We start from the raw sequence: 19,878 nt of genomic DNA on the forward strand, positions 1-19,878 counted from the left end.
CTGTCAGGGTAGTTTGTATTGCCCAAAGCGTACTTATTCTCTGGGTGGTTGGGAGGACTTCTTTGTCCCCCATATCTAATACAGAAACACAGAGTTTAATGACAGGACAGTTCCATAGTCTTCCCTTGACATTTTGTTCAATACACATTTAAGGGGAGTTCCAGTTTAAGTGGACCTAATAGGATGGATGTTAAATTGAACCTCTACAATTTCTTCAGAAAATCCTACATTCAAAGCGCTTTCTTTTTGCTATAAAATAATGCAAATTAAAATTATTAGCTACTTAAGAGAATCATTACAGAAGCATTTTTATCTATAGTAATAGAAGTAGAAAAGGGCCTGGGAAGGGCCTTGTTTCTAATTAATAATCTAATTAATATCTGATTAATAAATGAGGCTTTGTCATCAAAGCTGTCTTTTATCTTTGAGGCTATTAAAGTGTCCTCTAGACAAAATTTCTTGAATATGTCTTGATAAGGCCATCTCTGCTGAGTCAGTCAAGTGGTTGGAATCAAATCAGTATGCCGCCTTATCAGAGATACATAAAACACCTCTTTGGAAAATTAGAATACATCAGAATCAAGAACACTATAAATATGTCAGATCTTTTAGATAGTACGAATGGAAGTGAGTAACGATGATGTGTAGTTCTTCAGAGCTATACAAAAGTAATGCTTTTACATAGATTTCACAGTAGTGAAATGACCAGAGCAGAAAAAGGAGAGGCCTCTGTAAAGCCAGACTGTCTTAACCTCAGGTTGCCCGTTTCACGGTGTCATAGTTTAACCCCAGCCGGCAACTGAGCACTACAAAGCCACTCACTCACTCCCCTGCCTCCCCCCAGCAGGATGAGGGAGAGGAAACAGGAAAAAAAAGTAAAAATTTTGGGTTGAGATAAAGACAGCTTAATAGGACAGAAAAGGAAGGGAATAATAATAATGATAATGATGATAAAAGAATATACAAAACAGGTGATGCACAATACAATTGTACACCATCCTCTGACCAATGCCCAGCCAGTTCCCAAGCTGCGGCACCCCTGGCTAACTTCCCCACTTTATATGCTGAGCATGACGTCATATGGTATGGAATATCCCTTTGGCCAGTTTGGGTCAGCTGTCCTGGCTGTGGCCCCTCCCAGCTTCTCACTGGCAGGGCATGAGAAGCTGGACAGTCCTTGGCTAGTGTAAGCACTACTTAGCAACAACTAAAACGTCAGTGTGTTATCGATATTATTCCCATACTAAATAGAAAACACAGCACTATACAAGTCACTAGGGAGAAAATTAACTCTATCCCAGAGGAAACCAGGACACATGCCAACTGAACTATGTCTTGGGTGGTGTCTGCAGGGATGTGGTGTCCTAGTCTTAGGTCAGCAGCAGTAAGATGATTCAGATTCTGATGTCCTTGCTGAGGCTGCTGATGCGGATATTAGATGATGTCTATATAGCTTTCATGTTTGTGCTTCTGTAAGGTGCCGTTTCTACCAGTGGGCATCGACTTTGCCTGGCCACCATAAGGATTGCCAGCAGATCATCAATGGTATAATGGGGCAAGCATGCAATGAAGGGAAATGCTTATCCCAGCTTTTGAGGAGAAGCCATTCCACATTTCCTCAGGTCTTTGTATTCTTGATTCTGCCAGCAGCCATTGGGAGATCCATATCACATTTCTCTGCTTGCCTCTACTCTCTTCACTTTGTAATGCTATAGGGTGTGTATGGCACAGTGGAGTCCTGATATTGTTTGACACCTACTTCTGGTAGTAGTTCCCATACATATCACCACAGAATAACAACATTTAAAACATAAAGCACTGGTATGTTACAACCAGTGATGAACTTCTGATCTCAGGCAGGATGACTGAGGTCCTTCCCTTCATTTGTACTGCAAGCTCAGTGCATGAACTTTTCTAATACATTTAGTGTGAGATACACCTTACTTTGTTCTAGCCACCTAAGAGTTGAGTGTGTGTGCTGATTGCTCTGGTCTCCCTTTGAAGTAGTCAGCCACTAGAAATGTAACTGATATTCACATCTGTGCTTTATTGCCCGTAATCCAGAGGTGGTATAGTCTGTATCCTTTTGTCCAACCTCTAAGACACCCAGAGTCCTCCCAAAGGCTCGTATTGAATGAGCAAGAGAGGATACCTGTCAAAAATAAAAAAGAAGAGAAGAATCTGCAAGAAAAAAATAAAAGGAAGCCACTGTTCCTAGTTAGCTCCTATCTCCTTCATTTTGAACTGCAAATCACAATGACTAATGCATCATGGCAGCTTATTTTGCCTTGCCAGTCTCCCCTGTACATTATTAATTGAAATTTATCAACAAAGCTCATCGTCAAGTCTTTCAGATGTTTGGTGATGGGATTTGTCATTAGTCAAAAAAAAAGGGAGTGGAGGAAGGGTGCTGGTATCATAATAGAAATTGGGGTGGGTATTCTGCTGTTTAGATGACATGAAAACTAAAAGGAAAATATTAATTTTCCAGGAGAAATTACCAAAACTATGATCTATTTGAACTTCTTTTTCCACAATGGGATCTCTGCTTTTAGGCACTCTTGAAACTGTGGAATTGAGAGTCCCCTAGAACTGATGGGTGATGGTTCCAGAAGTATTGAGGATGTAAAATCTTGCGAAGGATGGCAGAAAGTGGTTTTATTTAGGTCTTTTAAAATACTCTGGGGTTGTGCTGATATACTTAGTTGTTTTTTTCAAGAAATATCTTCTGTTATAGATTGGTCTCTGAGGCATCCATGACAAAAGATGTAATTGGACTAGAAAGAGTAGTCATAGAATGATCAGAGATATGAATAGGTTGCACAAGGAGTGGCTAAATAAATGGGGAGTCCTCAGACTGGGGAAAAAAAAAATCTGTGGAGAATATGACATCAATCAGTGAAATCACAAATGGCAGGATGGGGCTCCACAGTTTCATTCTGTTAAGTGATACCAGTGGGCTCTGAATTATATTATCAAGTTAAAACGAAATGGAGCATCTCTTCATACAGCACACAGTTGTGGTGTTTATTAACATGTCATAATGAAGTTTTCAAGTTTCCCTGTGGGGATAGACAGATTTATGAAACTAAAAAGTCCACTGATGGCTCTTGCACACAAAGGCATCATCTTCAATTTAGGAAGTCCATGATATTGCTGTAGGCTGAGAAACTATACCAGCAAGCAGTGCCATAATGCTTTCTCAGTTTCTGTTCACTTCCCCAGACTTTCTTTGTTTTCTGTAGTTTTCTTTAGTGGGTTAGGGACAAAGGGAGGTAGTTGTTCCTATTTGTAGTTGTAAAATATTCTGACTTTATATTTATTACGGTCACTCTAAAATCATGGTTGAGTAAAAGCAAGCTCTCAGCACAGCAAATGTTGTGCTCTGCTAAATAAAAGATTCACAGAGTACAGATGTGTGGATTTCCTTGCTTAGTAAGTAGGCACAGCCCAACATGGCTGTTGACTGTTGGTCTGTTTGTTTGTTTGTGTTTTCTGCTTGTGTGTGTGGTGTTTCCTCCAGCCCTCCACACCCCCCCCCCCCAAAAAAAAAAAAAAAAAAAGTCTTTGTGGGTGACCGGGTCAGCCAGACAGCCTTGCATCGGTAAGAGTGGATCTTCCCGGGAACTGCCTCATTATAAGTGAAATTAGGCTCCACTGTCATAGGCTGGGAGCTGGACCTGGGCTCCCATGGTTGCCTTGAGGTTGGGAATGAAATAGTCCTGGAGAGGCAGAGAAGGAGAGGCCGGGGAGCTGGGCTGGCAGCAAGGAGTGGCACCATGTCCGCTGCTTCTGGGGGTGTGTTGCTGGGCTTGCACCCCTTCCCTGTCTTGGCAGTGGTGGTGGTCACCCTGCCTTCCCAGAGCTCCGCTGGGGCTGCATTAGCTGCAGGGCCAACTCTCTGCTCCTGTCCCAGGCATTTGGCTGCCCAAGGCAGACTCTGACTTCGGGCTCATAAGCAGCCCTAAGAGAGGAAGGGTTGCTCCTCTCTGTTGTAACTAAATATGAAAAAGCTTTTGGGACTGGAGGATGTTTAGCCACTGGCAGCCATAGTCACCAAAAGCCAGGAACTAGTCTAAAATGTTCAACAGCGAAGAAAAGGCATAATCTCAAAAGTTCAGAGAGTCAGGGCCAGAGCATGCTAAATGACCGATACCTTTTGAAGAGGAGCAGTCCTCTGTCCTGCCTGTAAGGTAGTGCGACCAGCTTCCCAAGTGGTGCGGTAATTATTGTGTGGTTGGCCCAGTTCCCGATTTAGGAGTCTGTGCTCCAGTAAGAACCCATTTAGCCATCTGGTGCAAAGCGGTGTGGTGGGGTCAGTGCTGAGCCAGCTTTGGCCTGAGTCCTGAACCATTTATGGTCGCTAGGGTAGCTGGCCAAAGGGGTCTACAGCTGGGGCCACCACTGAAAGGCTCACTAGGAGTCTCTTCTCAGTGTGTCACAGCTTCAGAAAGGCCTTTGTCTCATGAAGGATAATTTGAGGGGGAGGAAGGAGAAAGGAGAGACAGAAAGAAATTGTTTCACAAGCAATGGAAGTTTGGCAGCCTGACTTCTTGTGTTGTGCAGTTGGGTTCTTTGTAGTGTATTAGTATACGAGCTGTGTTTGAGTGTTTTCCTGCAGCTGGATGTTCAGACAGATGTGCCTGCTCTCGTGTCTCATGGGGTTTGGTTTCATGCTGCAGCTTTTCTCTGAGCACTAAGAAGTTTGCTCTCCTTTTGCTGGCTGCTGGTTTTCATGAAACTTGTAGAAATTTTGTTCTTCTTGGGTTTTTGTTTCTCTGTCAAACTGGGAGAAAATTGGCCAATGGGTAAAAAAACAGAGTTCTTTGGGGGTGTGGAGAGAAAGGCACACTGCAGGCAGGCGGTTTGCAGGCACACGAGAAGGGAAGCAAATGTTAATCTGGGCTGTGTGTGTTCCTGTGGCTCTCTGAAGTGCACAGAGAATCGGGATATTCCCCCGCTCACTTAAGTGGAGCTGTGCCCCCACACAATTCTCAACGTGGGGCTATGGGTGTGTGTAGCGGGACTCTGATCGGGAGATGCTTGCATAAGCTGTAGTATCTTAGGAAAAAGGCTGAGAATCTTAACATCAAAACCATACCTGCTCCATCTCCAAACACAGTCGGGGAGAGTCACAGGCACAGAAGAGAAACCCCCTGACAGGAGAGCTGGTGGCACATGTACACTCCAGGAGGTTGACTTGTCCCTCCCAGCCATCCAGTACCAGCATTTGCAGCTCTTTTTCTCCTGACAGACTGATAAATATTTTATAGTCTATCTCCATAGCTGAGTAGCTGAGACTGCAAACAAACAAAACGTCCTTTCTCTGCCTGACAGAGCCCTGGAAACCATCTGAGAGGAAGACTCCTCTAAAAGCTACTCAGATGGCATTCTCTTTGTCTCTCCACACCTCTACTTCATATCCCTGGGATGAGCAAGTGTTATAACAATATTAAAGTCTGCTGGCTCAGGCCTGTTTGTTTTATGGGGAAGCTCAGGCTCAGACCTACAGGAACACGATGGATTTTGTTAATGCTCAGTGCACTGAGCTAAGACCAGGTTTGGTAGAGAGAAGCTTCTCTGCCTGGGTGTGCCCCTTGGGCCCTGCTCTGCCAGACTGAGACAGCACTTGCAGCAACGGTTAGAACATGTTGTGGCCCATCAGGGGAGGGCAGTGGAATCAAGCACATGTTTTTCTTTCCCAACTGTTTGGGAATGATTATGGGAGAATTTGCAGTCTCCCAACAAATTAATTCCATTATAAACTTTGCTTTTCCAAAGAGAATACGTAGAATTTGTTGCCAGAGCCTGTTCACAGGGAAAGCCCACATTTATTTGATTATAGGAATATGATATTTACGTTGCATTAGATCAAGCCTTTCTTCACGTTAACAAAGACTAGCAAAGAGACTCTTCTTCATGGCTGGTAAGAACTGCTAGTTACAAAACCCAAAAAACTGAATTGGAGAAGACAAAGGTCCATTCAAGACCGGACTACCCCTTGAATTTTATTGCTTTTCACTGTGCAGCCTTTCTTGGGGTATTGTCAGCAGCTTAGTTTGCAGGAGGGAAAGCAGGAAAGGGGGGACAATGAAATTGGAGAGACCTTATTGCAGCCTTTCAGTACTTAAAGTGGGCTTATAAGAAAGATGAGGACAGACTTTTTAGCAGAGTCTGTAGTGATAGAACAAGGGGTGATGGTTTTAAATGAAAAGAGGGCAGATTCAGACTAATTGTAAGGGAGAAATTTTTTACAGTGAGGGTGGTGAAACACTGGCACAGGTTGCCCAGAGAGGTGGTAGATGCCCCATCCATGGAACTGTGCTACCAGTGGTGTAATGAGGCGCAAGAGTTGGTTTTATGAAAGCATTGTTAATAACACTTTTATGTATACGTGTGTGTGTATGTGGTTAGAAGCAATCTGCAAATATCAACTTGAGGCTGAAGGCAATAACAGCCTTCCAAGATGATGACATTCCAGTGGCGGCTTCAATGGAGCAACCCAGAGGAGAACCGGCTAGGCAGGATCAGTTAGCCATAGAGGGCCCAACCACAATTAAAGCAGGCGTTTGGGGTGTGACTCATGGAAAGGTTCTTTTGTATCACTGAGACTTTTGTCATTTTGGTATAACTACAACTTTTCTTCCTCTCCACTCCTTTAATAGTGTGCTTTGAATTGGATCCTATTCTGACCAGAGGAATGGGAGAGAAAACATGGTGTCCAGTCTGCTTGTAGTGTCAAGCAGTGGTAAGGACTTGTGGGCTAATTAATTTGCAGTTAGAAGTCTTTGACTGCAAAGTTAAGTAATTAGTAAGGGAGAAGGATGAAAGTTAAGATTAAAAAGCTGAGCCAGAACTCTTCTCTTCCACCTGTGTATCACATATCTTCAAATGTTCAGGCTTGAGTTGCTAAAATTAGGCAGCCAACTTTTTTTTTTTTTTTTTATAAATACTTGTTTTCAAATTAGGCAGTTTGGTGGTAGGAGTTTAGCAGGTTTCAGTATTGAGCCATATACTAGATGATTATAGAATCTGAAATGGCTAATTGTAAATGACTGCTTTGAAAAAAAAAAGAAAATGAAATGCAAGCTTTCAGTTTATTCATCTCTATTCTAGAGATAATATTTCCCAGTATGGCCCTTGGGACTTTGTTAGTTTGAATGGATTAACATGAGACAAAAACTTCAGATTCTCTGGATGGGAAAGTGCTATGGAAATACAGTATATTATTGTGATATCCTTTGAGACATTTCTGTGAAGCCAGTGGTGACTGTCATGATAATAAAGAAAGCCTTAGAGAAGGTAACGAAATAATGATCCTACTTTCTTTCTAGCTATTCTTTGAAAGGGCAAATGCAATGAGTGATAATGGTTTAATGAGAAAGAGTCATTAGGGCATCCAGCCTGCATCTTTAGAAGTGCAAAGCATTTTGGGAGATCTGAAAACGATTCGCAGAACAAAACCAAAGTAGGTCTGTCAGAATATTAAACTGTTATTTGTATTCTCTTTGAATGCTGATTGAAACCAGTGATCTCTTTCCCTGGCTGGTGGCTGATACATGTGTAGTGATGAATGTCGCTTGTTGGGAGCTTCAGTGCTGTTGGAAGGGTGAGATCAAGGAGGTACCTCAGTGCTTGCCCTCTGCGTGTTATCCTGTGCTTAGAGATTAGCGTTACTTGAGGATTCCTGACCTGTTGAATTTGCATGTATAGGAGGCCTTGTGTAGTGGAATTAATTGACCTGGATTATCCAGCTGCTTCAGTCTGAAGGTTGGCTGGAAGGGCAAAGCTGCTAGTTTGGTGGTTTTTTTTTTTTTTTTTTTTGTCTGGTATTCATACCTAGCAAGACAAGAGCTTCAGATTCTTTGGATGGGAAAGTGCTATGGAAATACAATACATTATTGTAATATCCCTTGGGATGTCACTGTGAAGCCCAGCAAGTATCAATACTATGCATTAGTACAAAAGAATATTAAGTGTATATAGAGCTAGTATTAGGTCTATTTTAGTATAAGAGCTAAACCAGAACACAAGAAAGTTGATTAAGACTTGAAGGACCCCTGACTGCTGGGTGTTCAAAGGAGGAAGGTTGGTTCTACTCATTTAAGGAAAGAACCAGTTTGCACAACATGAGGGAATTATGCTTGAGAGATGCACAGAAGCAAATGTGTTGGAGGCACACAGTGGTTTATCAGTGATAAACAAAGCTTTTTGACTTCATGGGTCTCACTACTTGGAAGCCTGAAACCAGCCACCTGGCTTTGCAGCATGGCCCTTTCGGTGCCATTCTGGACTCCACTAGCAGCAAGGAAACCATCGGACCTGGGTGGAGATTCCGGCGTTGCTCAGTTTCTGCAGCTGCTTGGCTGGGAGCCTTGAGCCGCTGGGCACAGTGGCAGTGTGACACCAGAAGGGTGACTTGGGCCGTTTCTCTGCCAGACAGAGAAGGAACAGAGAACTGATCTCGGGCAGATCCACAAAGCTGCAGATGCTGGAGGCTTGCTGAACTTAGAAAATCAGAAAAATGACTGAAGCTGAATTGCTACATGTTCTCTAATAATCTGTTTAGTGAAAAGCGTGATTAGAGAGGAGGGCAGGGACCAAGAACTCTCATCTTAATCAAATCATAGGTATGTCCAGGTAGGCCTTTTGTGAGGGTCTTTCTGTGTCTACCTGATAGGATTGTGTTTGCTCTGTCCATATGATAGAAGCTGTGTAGGGTCAGCAGCCAGGCTCTCCCCACTGTTTGGATGGGGTGGGTGGGCTTTTCATGCAGGTTGTGACACCCTTCCTAAAGCAAACTGGTGCTGACCACTCTTCAAGTGTGGGATCCTGTACTAGGTAGCTGTTGATTTCTCCTGGTAGGAAAAAACGTGTTTGTTAGGAAAAGCAGAGTACAAAACCAGCAGAGGAACAAGCAGGGCAAAGTGAGGTTTCAAACATGCCCACAAATGAGGAGGAGGAAGCTACAGAAAACCCTCTGTGACGAAGGAGCCCTTTTCCCCAGTCACGAATGGATAATGCCACCCCCAGATCATCTGCTCCTCCGGGTGGGATTTGCTAGTGTAGGGGCCTGAATCTGTCTTTGTAACTCAGAAAACTTAAATGCCTGGCACAAAGTAGGATGGGGGTGACTGAGGACTCAAGATGCCAGTTTAGCTACATTTTTATCTAGACATGAGTTCAGCTGTTACAATTCTGAGCCACATTTGGATCCCCATCTCCAAGTCAAAAATCAGCTTGCTTAAATAAAACTGTTGTTGACGGGTTTAATTTGGATTCTTCTGTTGGATTTGTCTGAAAAGAGAATTTGTGCTAAGTGTGCTGCTGAGATCAGAGTCCTCTCGTAGATACTATTTGCAATCCCACACTGGTACGTGAAAGCAGAGCCTGCTCCCAAAGTCCACCTTCATGTGCGCGCCACGGCTCCCAGGTGCATAGGATCAATTGATGCAGAGACAGACGCTGCCCCAAAGTTTTCTTCTCTTTTCTGCTCGTCACCCTGAATGAAACGCAAAAGCTTGAGTTTTGAGGGTAATAGTGCTCAAGTTGTAACTTTGAGCATCTGTTCACACGTAATTTCCTTCCCCTGAGCTCTAATAACCACATAAACTCTTTTTGTCTCCTCTTTTCTCCAGGTCAACAGACTATGGCACTACCTATGAAAAGCTAAATGACAAAGTAGGCCTGAAGACTGTGCTGAGCTACCTTTATGTCAGTCCCACTAACAAGAGGAAGGTAAGGGAGAGCCATCGAGCTGGTAGCTATAGAAACAAAATTACGGCATTCTGTTCATTCTGAGAGGAATTATGATCCTAAACTGAAATCTGCTGGTAATTCACAAGAGCTTGAATCTGCGTCTAAGTTGCACTGGTGCAATTCCATGGAATCCAGTAGAATTATGACTGTTTTTCTGATAGGGATGGAGTCCTTAATCTCCTGCTGAATGTGTAAGAGAAATAAAAGGGTTGCTTTTATTTGCTTCTGCCTGTTACACCTTTAAAGAAGCTGAACTCACACAAATGTTTCTGGGACTCTTGCTTACACTGGCTTTAGCTAATACACCTCTCTGCCTCCATATTATTAGAAATATTGAGAAAAAGGCATTTATTTCTGCCTTTGACTCTTTTCCCCTTTAAGCTTTCCCTAGCTAGAAGCTGGAGGTAAAGATGTAAATGACATTTTCATTGGTTACATCATGTAAGGGGGCTGAAAGCAGAACATGCCTGGGAGAGTGGGTGGGAGACCTAAGATTTGATCTGAATGTGTAGGAGAGAAGATGAGGTCATAGCTTTCAACCTCCTGCTCACGCTTCCCACGTGATGCAATTAGGGCTGCAGCTGGCTCACAGAACGCAGCCCAGGAGTTACTACCGGTGCCTTTTTGGTTTAAAATTATTGCTTGTGTTGATTCAAGGGAGGTATCGGGACAAGGCGCTTTCAGCTACCTACAGAAATCAATGTGGGAGGGCTGCAGCGTGTAGCTAATTGCTGGCAGTGGAGCTGTGTTTGGATGGGGTGCAGCCTATTTGGCTTGATGACTTCCAAACTCTCCATCTCCTATCTCCATCAATAGGTTTCCAAACTAGTATTTTGTTACTTGTACTGTTCTTATTACTACTATTGTGTTTTCCAGTGCTGGTCAGCCTATGGAGGTTTCAGGATTGACATTTGTTTCAGTGTATGCAACCTTAAGGCAGTCATATCTCTGATTACTATCGGCAACAATGTGTGTGTGTTTGGATGTATAGAGGAGAGAAAGAACGCAGTGGGCAGGGGTCAGCTTATATTTTTTTCTGATGCAGAAGCTGAATTATTGTGACAACCACCTTGACTTCTTTTTTCTGAGCAAAATGGAATGAAGATGTTTCGTAATGAGCTCTCCTGGCCTTCACACCCCTCCTGTATCCAATATGGTGGGCACTGAAGAGTTAATTCTTCTTCATTCTGTTTCCAAAGCAACTCTGCCCACCTAAAATCAGCGGCAATATGCTCAGTTACAAATTCAATGTCACCAGTGTAAAATCTCCTTCACGAATCAGAGTACTAGGATATATGATTATCTTCTAGCAATTTCTCAAGCTATTGAGCTTTACAGATTAACAGTCTTTTATCTCCTTTTTTTTTATTAATAACATCTAAATTTCATCATACAGTGGCACGCAGACCTATCTTTACCTGCTGTTTTATTTCAGCTGACAATTAAAAAAAATATTTTTGGTCCTATGTCTTAAGAAAATGACTTTCCTACCTGCCCTCTTCTCCTCCCTTCTGAAAAATCTTTTGAAATGGAGAGACAAGTGGTGAAGAATACCTGTAGAAAACCAGTTTCAGTGCTGGCTGCTGTGGGAATAACTTGTTTTCATTCATTCTTTCTACCTCTGCTAAACTGGGCACTGCTACTGTGTGCAGTTAAACGTCCAGTTTGTCTGAACCTGGAATTGACTCCGTTGACTCTCAAAGCAATGCCAAACATCCATGCAGCATTTGAAAAATGCCCGGAGAAGATGTCACTGGATTGGAACATCTGGGATTTGTCAAATTTAATATCAAGTTTATTGTCCACCCACCACTTACAGATTCATGAGGTTGTGCACTGCAAAAAATGCACTTGGTTCGTAATCTTCTCCAGTCTCTCTGGGAGAATGTTGTCACAGTGGCCTGCAGAGTAAGCACCATGTTTTTGCTGAGCTCCTGAAGACAACCACCAGTAATGAATCACAAAGCAGTATGTGAGGTGAATCCATTGTTTCACCTCTAACACCACGTATGCTGGCTAGTTGGACACAATGCAGAGATCTCTTGTGAGCCCCAAAGCCAGGTCTGTCTTTGAGGCAATAAACAGGGAGGGAGATACCAAAAGTAACACGTGTGCACGCCCCGTGCACACATGGTGAATTGTGCAGAGCCTTTCCGGGCAAGATATCTTCTCCTGAGGATTAGCTCCCAGGTACTGATTGGACCCTGCACGCCTTGCAGATTTTTGATGGGTTTGTACACTGTTGCTAGCCCCGTCTGCTCATTAATGCTTAGAGGATCAGCAGTTACTTGGAGGAGGAGAAAAGCTTTCCATACATTCATTCCTAATTGATTTACTAGTGAGAAGGATAATTACCTCTCAGCTACCCTGCAGAACTACAGTGGGAATTACCTGTCAGATTTCTTTGAAGACCCAAAATGCTTCTCTTCAGTTGTTAAATAGGAATTATGCATTCAGCCAAATGCTAGTTATATAAACATCGTTTACCTGAATTGTGGCATAACCTGGGGCTCAATTATGAGGCAAGAGGATTAAAATGCTGGCATTTTTCTTTCTTCTTTTAAAAGAAAAGCTTTTTGTTTCCAATTTCTTTTCTGAAAATTTTTGGTGGGAATATTGTAAGTATTTTGGCAGCTTCTGCTGTATTTTTGTGCTCAGTGCTGCCAGGTCATGGTGGGACACTGATTTCTCAATACCAACATCTGTGCTTATTGCAATATTGAGGAACAGATGAGGCCGGAGTTGAAGTGCAGAGGCTGAGCAGCATGAGGTGAAGCATGGTTACAACCCATGGTCTGGGAGCCTGTGTCATTCCCCTTCTCTCTTGGTCCCAAGAAAGCCACACCTGATGCATGCCTTACCCTCCTGAAATATGACACTCCAACACCTTTTTCTTACAAAGTGGATTCGTTTCTGGAAGAAAAAATGAGCTTAATGTGGGAATGATTTGGTGAAATTCTGCAACATGTGCCACATGTGGACGTCAGACTTGATGACCTAATGGCTCTTTAGACCTTAAAGTATTTAATTCTCTTTGGGTTTTATTCTGCTCGCAACAAAGTTAACTTCTAAGCATCTGTTATGTGACATTGATGGCAAAAGCAAGTCCCAGGTTAGCTTCATGTATCGTTGGCCACCTTCTTTTAAGCTAAAAGCTCTTGTTTCAAATTTAGTCAATCTCACTCATTTCATGTTCTCTTTAGGCTTCCTTCTAAGCTGCTCCCATGTGTGTCTCCCATCTCTAACTGGAGAGCCCCAGCAGGGTGTTGAATATTACCCTTGTCTGTATTTGGTGTCCTACTGAGTGTTGAAATGTCTTTCCTGACACAGCAGACTGCAAAATGCTGGAGCAGCCTGGAAGCAGCTGGTCCCTCAGTCCTGCCCTTTGCTCCTCAGTGAAACACATCAGTTGCTAGTGTTTATCAGTGGGCAGAATAACTCTCGTGGAGAGATCATGTCTTTGTGCATGAAGAGGCAGGAGGCAGCTGAGAGGGGAAGAAGTGAAGAAACACAATCTCTATGCTTATCATGATGATAAATCCAGGAGAGCCTTGGTTCTCCCTGGGCACCTCTTGGCTGTGCTGGTGTTTGGCATTTAGAAGCCATATTTTGTCTGTGGGTGTTTCTTGGTTTTACGTGTTGCCACTGGGATATATCAACCCACCGCATGCACAGAGTTACCTAAAAGGCACAGAGCTGTGTAGCCAAGACTGAGGTGAGGTGGCTTTGGCTGTGTCCCTGCATGGTGCTGGGCAGAGGCAGGGCTGGGTCCCAGAGCACCAGCTCCTACCTGCTGACCCAACCTGCTGACGGCTGGTTTTGGAGCTGGGATAGGGGCTGTCCATTTCCTAGAAACCACAAGAAGGTATTTGGAAAACAGATTTTGCCATTGTGTAATTTGAGGTTTGCAGTTATGATTAAATCAACATAACAACATGCAGATACCAAAGGAAGTTGCCAGGAATACTTCTTCCCAGCTATGATTCTTCTTGCCTATCAAGTATCGTTGCTAGTGATCAGGGCCAGCTTGGTGATCTAAGAGCACCCGTCATTTTGAAATGAGACCACCCTGGAGTGCTGATATAAGGAAACAGTCAAGCAGGCTGCAGCCCATTGTGAATCTGTGGCCTCTGGCTGCACCGGAGCCAAAATGCTTCCTGCCTCGAGCCAGCACTATTTCATCTTCCTGTGGAGCAATCGTACTGCTAATTCCCTTCTCCTAAGAACTAACAAGTTCGGGGTTTCACAACACTTTGCAACTCTGTGTACAGTCTCTGCTGCTGGGAGCTGAAGCTGCCGGACTTGTATCCGCTCTCCTGCAGATGCTTGGGCTGTTTCTTCTCTCACTTGCACACTGGGGACTTGTATTTGGATCAGGAAAATCTGCACTGAGTTCTCATTAATACTGTGAAATTCACAGTGATTGTTAGACCTATCAGTCAGACAACTCTGAAGTCCCGGGGCTATGGCTTTCTTAAGAGTTACTGTTTTGAGCCCTGGTGGGAAGCCAAGTGCCTGCAGTTTTGAGACTTCTACCACCATGAAGATGCTCTAATAGGCAGAGTGTATTCCAGAGCACATCTTCCCCTTCAGTGCACCTGCCCACCTGGTGGTTTGCCTGAGACACCACGTGGGAAGCATCTGCTTTGCCCGGTTCACACCTAGGTTGCAACAAGCCTGATAATTCTGTGGTGAACTTCAGAAAGGAGAAACTTTCATATTTGTTTAGCAGCACCCCTTCCTTACAGGTGAATGGGATTTAAGGGCAGATGGTTGAGTGCTCTGAAAAGCTGAGACTTGCAAAATGCATAGCTTTGGCTTTTCTACCCCATAGCCTCTTGTCTTTAGGGATACGATAAAAGCCTGCTTACTCTCTGCTGGGCAGAGATCTCAGTTCCCTGCTGACCTTTAATTTAATGCTATATTTTGGGCATTAGTTACATTTTACTAGAGGCAGATTTTCACAGCAGTCTGGGAATTAGAATTGTTTATTGCTTCCGAAACACTAAGGGAAAAAGTCTCTTCGGTTTTAATAAGACATATCTCTTGACTTTTTAAGTTCCCATTTTCTTTCTATCCCCCCTTTTTTTTTTCTTTTTGGCTGTTGAAAACTTTCTGTTAGAAAATTGGATAATTTCCACAAAAAAATTAAGTCTGTGATTCTTTGACTAACTGCCTGCACTTCAAAATGGCGCTGTTTGGAGATGAAGTGCTGCGAGTCCCTATTTTCTAGCATGGGTTGGCCTGCTGGGTAAGATCTCCCATCCTGAGAACATTTGTTTTCTTCTTGGTTGTCAATAATGGGATTCATTTTAGAATTGATGTCTCTCAGAGGGATGCAAAGTCCTTCCAAAGGGTGCAGAAATAAGATGAGAATGGAAGTCCTGTATATCTGAAGCACTGCTCCTTTCAGGCACTCAGGTGCCATTTTGAAACTCAAGAAATTGTTTTTGTACCATACACTTAACGTATTACTTTCTCCATGAAATGCTCTGTGAAGAGTGAATATTCTTGGTGAAGGTGTTGTTTAGTTGAAAACCCAGTTTTCACTATGAAACTTTTATCTCTGCCCTTGGGATTCCTGTGGAGGTTGAGAGGATGGAGTTAAAAAGCATTTAAAAGAAAAAGAAGAGAGGGGAAAAAAGGAAGAGAATGACAACTCTGACAAAATCAAACCAAAAAGCACTTGCCTGTATATAGTATTGCTTAGATGAGATGTGGATAAACGGGAAATCCTGATTGCATTTAAGATCTGGGGTGCCAGTTCTGATGTCTTAGAAATACCTTCCTTCATGAATTTGCTTTGCAATTCAATTGGATGCAGTTGTCTTTAGCTTTTCTCCTGCATTGTTACCATTATTGTTGTAGCTGATAACTTGAAAATTAAAAGATCTGTAGTCTTTTATGCTTATTCTCTGCACAGAAATATCACCCAGGTGCAGTGATTGAAATGAGGATTCCCCCCATTTTTCCCTTGTACCAGAACAGAAGCATTAGAAATTTTATTTATAGACCTTCTAGCTAAGGGATTCGAAGAGTAGTTGCAAACAGCATAAAGCAGAAGTAAAGTGACAGTGCTTACTTAAAGATATTTGAGAAAATGGTTTGGCAGACTAGTTTCACAGTTGTCATAGAGTCAAAATGGAGGGGCACTCCAAATCCACATCACAAAGGCATGCAGCACCTCTCATACCTAGTCATGCCTCTGGACTTGGCCCATCAAAATGAGCAGTGTTAGAGGTATTTGGAGAGTCAGAAGCTCTGAAAGCTAAATCTAATTAGATTAGTTTGTTTCTGTGCAGATTCTTGGGGATGAAGCGTGGCAACTGTTTATGAGCTGGCAGAGAGCAATGCTGCGTTGCAGTTCAGGTTAATGAAGGAAGAAGTTAATTGTGACTGTAATATTGAAAGTGCAGAGGAATGCATTTACCCGACTGGAAACTAGCTAGCACATTAGGAATGAGATGCCTCCTCTTAACAGGAGTTGGAGATCCTAAATGAGCACAAGTCATTTTGACCTCCTTTTTATTTTTTCTTGCTCACTTGGAAAGTAACTGAGAGCAAACCTGCTCCTGGCCTCCTGTATGTCCAAAGGGAATGCCTCAGCTGTGATTGGAGTGCCAGGGCAGAACCCTGGTCCAAACGATTCTGGTTTTGCCTTTATTTCTTAGTCCATTTGATCCCAAAGGGAATTCCACAACATTTTTTTTTCTTGTTACTCACCAAATATACGATAGGCTGATGAGGCAGAGGTTCCAGCATGCACCTGATGCTTGCTAACCCAGCCTGAACTGAGCTGCCATCCTTTGCCACAGCTCCCATTAGTTATCTGCTGCTTTGTCCTAAGATTGCATCCCAAGCTATTAGTGAGAAACTGAGCTCTGGAATATCCTAAAGCCATTTGGCAGATAGAAGGTTTCTTTGGACCTTTGTTCCTTATTATGCTGACACGGTGATGAACAGCACGTGCTGCAAACTGGCACTTGCTGGTGTGATCTCAGAGAACGTATTTATAAGGTGAAGGTGATGGGGCTGAGTTAGAGCCATGAGGCAGGAGTGATAGAACTAGTTGTTTCTACTGTCTTTTATCCCTAATCCTTTCCTTCAGCCCAATGAAATACAGTTACTAAATAGATCTTGGTTTTGCAGCTGCCATTTATAGAGCCTAAATTACCTGAGCTGCAAATGCGGTTGTAATCGTCTCTTCGTGCACCCTTTCTCTGGAACTGATGACCTGTGTGTGATGTTCCTGTGCTGCTCAGCACTCCAAAACCCATGCCACTCAGACCAGAGCCTATGTGGGCAGAATCTGCCTACTGCCTACAGGAAAAACGGTAGTTCTAAAACACAGCATCCGGATTAGCTGAGCTCAGATTTGTCTGCTCTGGTTATACCAGTGGGTTGTACAAATTTGACTGTGATCTGGTTAACATGACAGTGAATTCTGTCTTGTAAATACACATCAGGGACAGTCGCTGTCAGTCTCCAGAACTGACAGTTTGAACAGGAGAATAAAGATGGGAATGAAGAAGTAATATTTTTCTTCACTTACGGAATGAAACAAATATGATTTCCTCAAGGTCACCCATAATCATCCATGGAAGAGTCAGAGGATATGTGACATGACGTCTTTTATCTACAAGGTGCAGTCTTGTGAGCTGTTGTGCATGGGATTCTCTCTACTTGTCCGATTAATTCAGCTTGAATTTGTCACCTGAGAAAAGAGAGAATTGTTGTAAATATTTGCAGAACAATGACCTGAAACTGTGTGAAAGAGTTCTCTTGAGTTACAGATGTGTCATAATACTTGGAGAAGAGGACTTTAGGAATTTCTCCTTTTGAAGGTATTTTTATTGTCTCTCTTGAATTCAGAAAAGTCACATTTTCTCTGTAGGTTTCTCTGACCTTTCCTATGTAAGAAATATAGTTTCCCAATGCTGGATGACTGAATTTATTTGTGTTTTAAACATGGTCCAAGATCAATTAATGGCAGATGTTCAACTGTAAAGGCAAAATATGTGTGTTATTAGAATACTCCTAAAATATAGGGTCTTTTTCAGTATGCCCAAATAGGTTTGGTTGGTTTTTTTAAATAATTATTATTCTTACTATATTTGGGTATTGTGCCTCTTTATGGACCTTTGTAATCAAGGGGCTCCTGTGAGACAGTATTGTGCCCTGCTGCAGCCTGGGACTGTGGGGCCTGGCATGTCAGATGCCCCACTGGGTCCTCACCTGACCTGTAGGCTCCTGTGCTTAAAGAACAAACTACTATCTGTTCATTTGCAGATTTTAATTTTACTACTTCTGACTTGACATAAATCCTAGAGAGGTTGTGTAGCGGTTGTCTGGGATGTGACTGTTTGCCAGCACAGAATTGGGACCCAAGCTTATGAGAGAGACCCAACGTAAGTTTTCCCCTTTCTTAAACAGGGACAGTCTGATGGTTGTACTCCAGGGACGGCTGTCCCTCAGTATGCATGAGCATGAAAACTGGATATTCTTGGGGCTTTTCCAGTTAATTCTCTGAAAAAGCAGATGCATTAAAAAGCAAACAAAACCCCCCAAACCCCAGTGAACCTCACCACTGCTCATCAACTGTTTCTAAAAATAAATATGGTTGAGATAATTAACAAGATTATGGTATTGTTTAATGGGGGTGGAGGGAAGAGGGTTAGAAGAGAGATGAATATCTATCTCTCTTTATACCTATCTTAAAGATACCACACTGAAACCCATCATTTCAGTGTTCAGGAAAAAAAAATGTTCGTGTATTATGAAATTCCAAAATTAGGGTTGCCTGTGCCTGCCTTTATGCATCTGCATTTCATGTCTTTGTGTTTAGGCATTCTGAGAGCTTTCACTTGCATTTTTCATAGGTTTCTGAGCTCATTTAATACATATTTGGTTAGTGCTGAAGTAAGTATTGAAAGCAAATGGAAACCTAATGCAGAATTTAATTAATAAAGACAGGGAATAAAATGAGGGCTAAGTTGTTTTTATGAAAAATGTTTTGTTAGAAAAATGCCATTTTAGTCTTCACAGATATTGCAAGTCTGGTTGATAAAGGAAGCGTGTAGACACAAGATGTATAAGTAAAATAAGAAAAAAGTGGTCAGACAGCTGCTATGTCATTTATCCACCAAGGACTGGAACTGTGATCCTGAAATCCCTGCTTAGATGCTGCTTTGGGAAAAAAATGGCCACTTGAATGGAAGTAGGCACAGATCTTAGGGGAAGGCAAATCAGAATTCAAACCCTTTGGACTTGACTTATTTACCATGCACACTTCCCTGAGTTTGCTTTGTGTGCAAGAACCGAGTGGCTGAGCAGTGTTTGTTTGGCACTGTTTGTGATGGTAAATGTAGGTATCTACTGCTTCAAACATACAATTCCCAACCCCATCATCCTTAAAAAAACCCTAAGATTGGTTGAGGAGAGTATCACTGCATTTCATTGTCTACGGGAGTGGCTGGAGAGTCAGGCTGCAAAGGGGAAAGATGGGAGAAACCCAAGCCAATATGTCACTTTTGTTTTTATAACACTTGCAAATAACATTTGGAGAAAAAAGGCCAGTTACCTGTTAAGACTCAGCTTGGTAGGATATTAGTGCACAACCATGCCAAAGCTGCCTTGTCTGGCTTCCCAGAAGTCAGTCCACCTCTCCTGTTGCTCTCTCTGCCTCCTTCACCTTGTATTGCTGCAGTCAGGGCCCTAGAGAGCCTTAGGGATGGTGCGAGGTCATAAAGAGAAGAGATGGATAAAACTGTAAAGGTCACTTCCACATTTAGATGTGGGCTGCCCAGAGCTGGCTGTCAGTATTTAATAAAGAGGTAGTTTGCTCTAATTTAGCCAGCAAGTGTTAAAGGACAGATCAGAAGTTATAATAGCCCCTAAAATAAAGCCGCAATTTTGTCACTAAGCATGGCCATTGCTTTCATGCAGTGGGCAGAGCAGACCTATGTGAGCTTTTGGAGTGCCCTGCCTTGGTTACAGGGACAAAGAGGGACTGTCAGGATGCATCACCTCATAAGGGGCTGCCCGTCCTTAACACCCAGCCTGTCAGCAGGGTGGGCACAGCTGCAGGTCCTGATGTAGGGTGGGTTTATGAGACTTCAT

General features: G+C 42.9%; 1 protein-coding gene across 1 annotated transcript in view; it reads left to right on the top strand.

The window, feature by feature from the left end:
- SORCS3 (sortilin related VPS10 domain containing receptor 3) overlaps positions 1–19,878 on the top strand; it is a gene marked incomplete at its 3' end in the record, with an annotated part of 309,593 nt that overhangs the window by 136,614 nt on the left and 153,101 nt on the right. Inside the window, exon 3 of the mRNA XM_082002401.1 lies at positions 9,639–9,738. Within this exon, the coding sequence (XP_081858527.1) occupies positions 9,639–9,738 (100 nt within the window). The remainder of the gene's footprint in view (positions 1–9,638; positions 9,739–19,878) is intronic.

Source organism: Phaethon aethereus, assembly GCF_964289735.1.
Source record: "Phaethon aethereus genome assembly, chromosome: 7".
NCBI lineage: Eukaryota > Metazoa > Chordata > Aves > Phaethontiformes > Phaethontidae > Phaethon > Phaethon aethereus.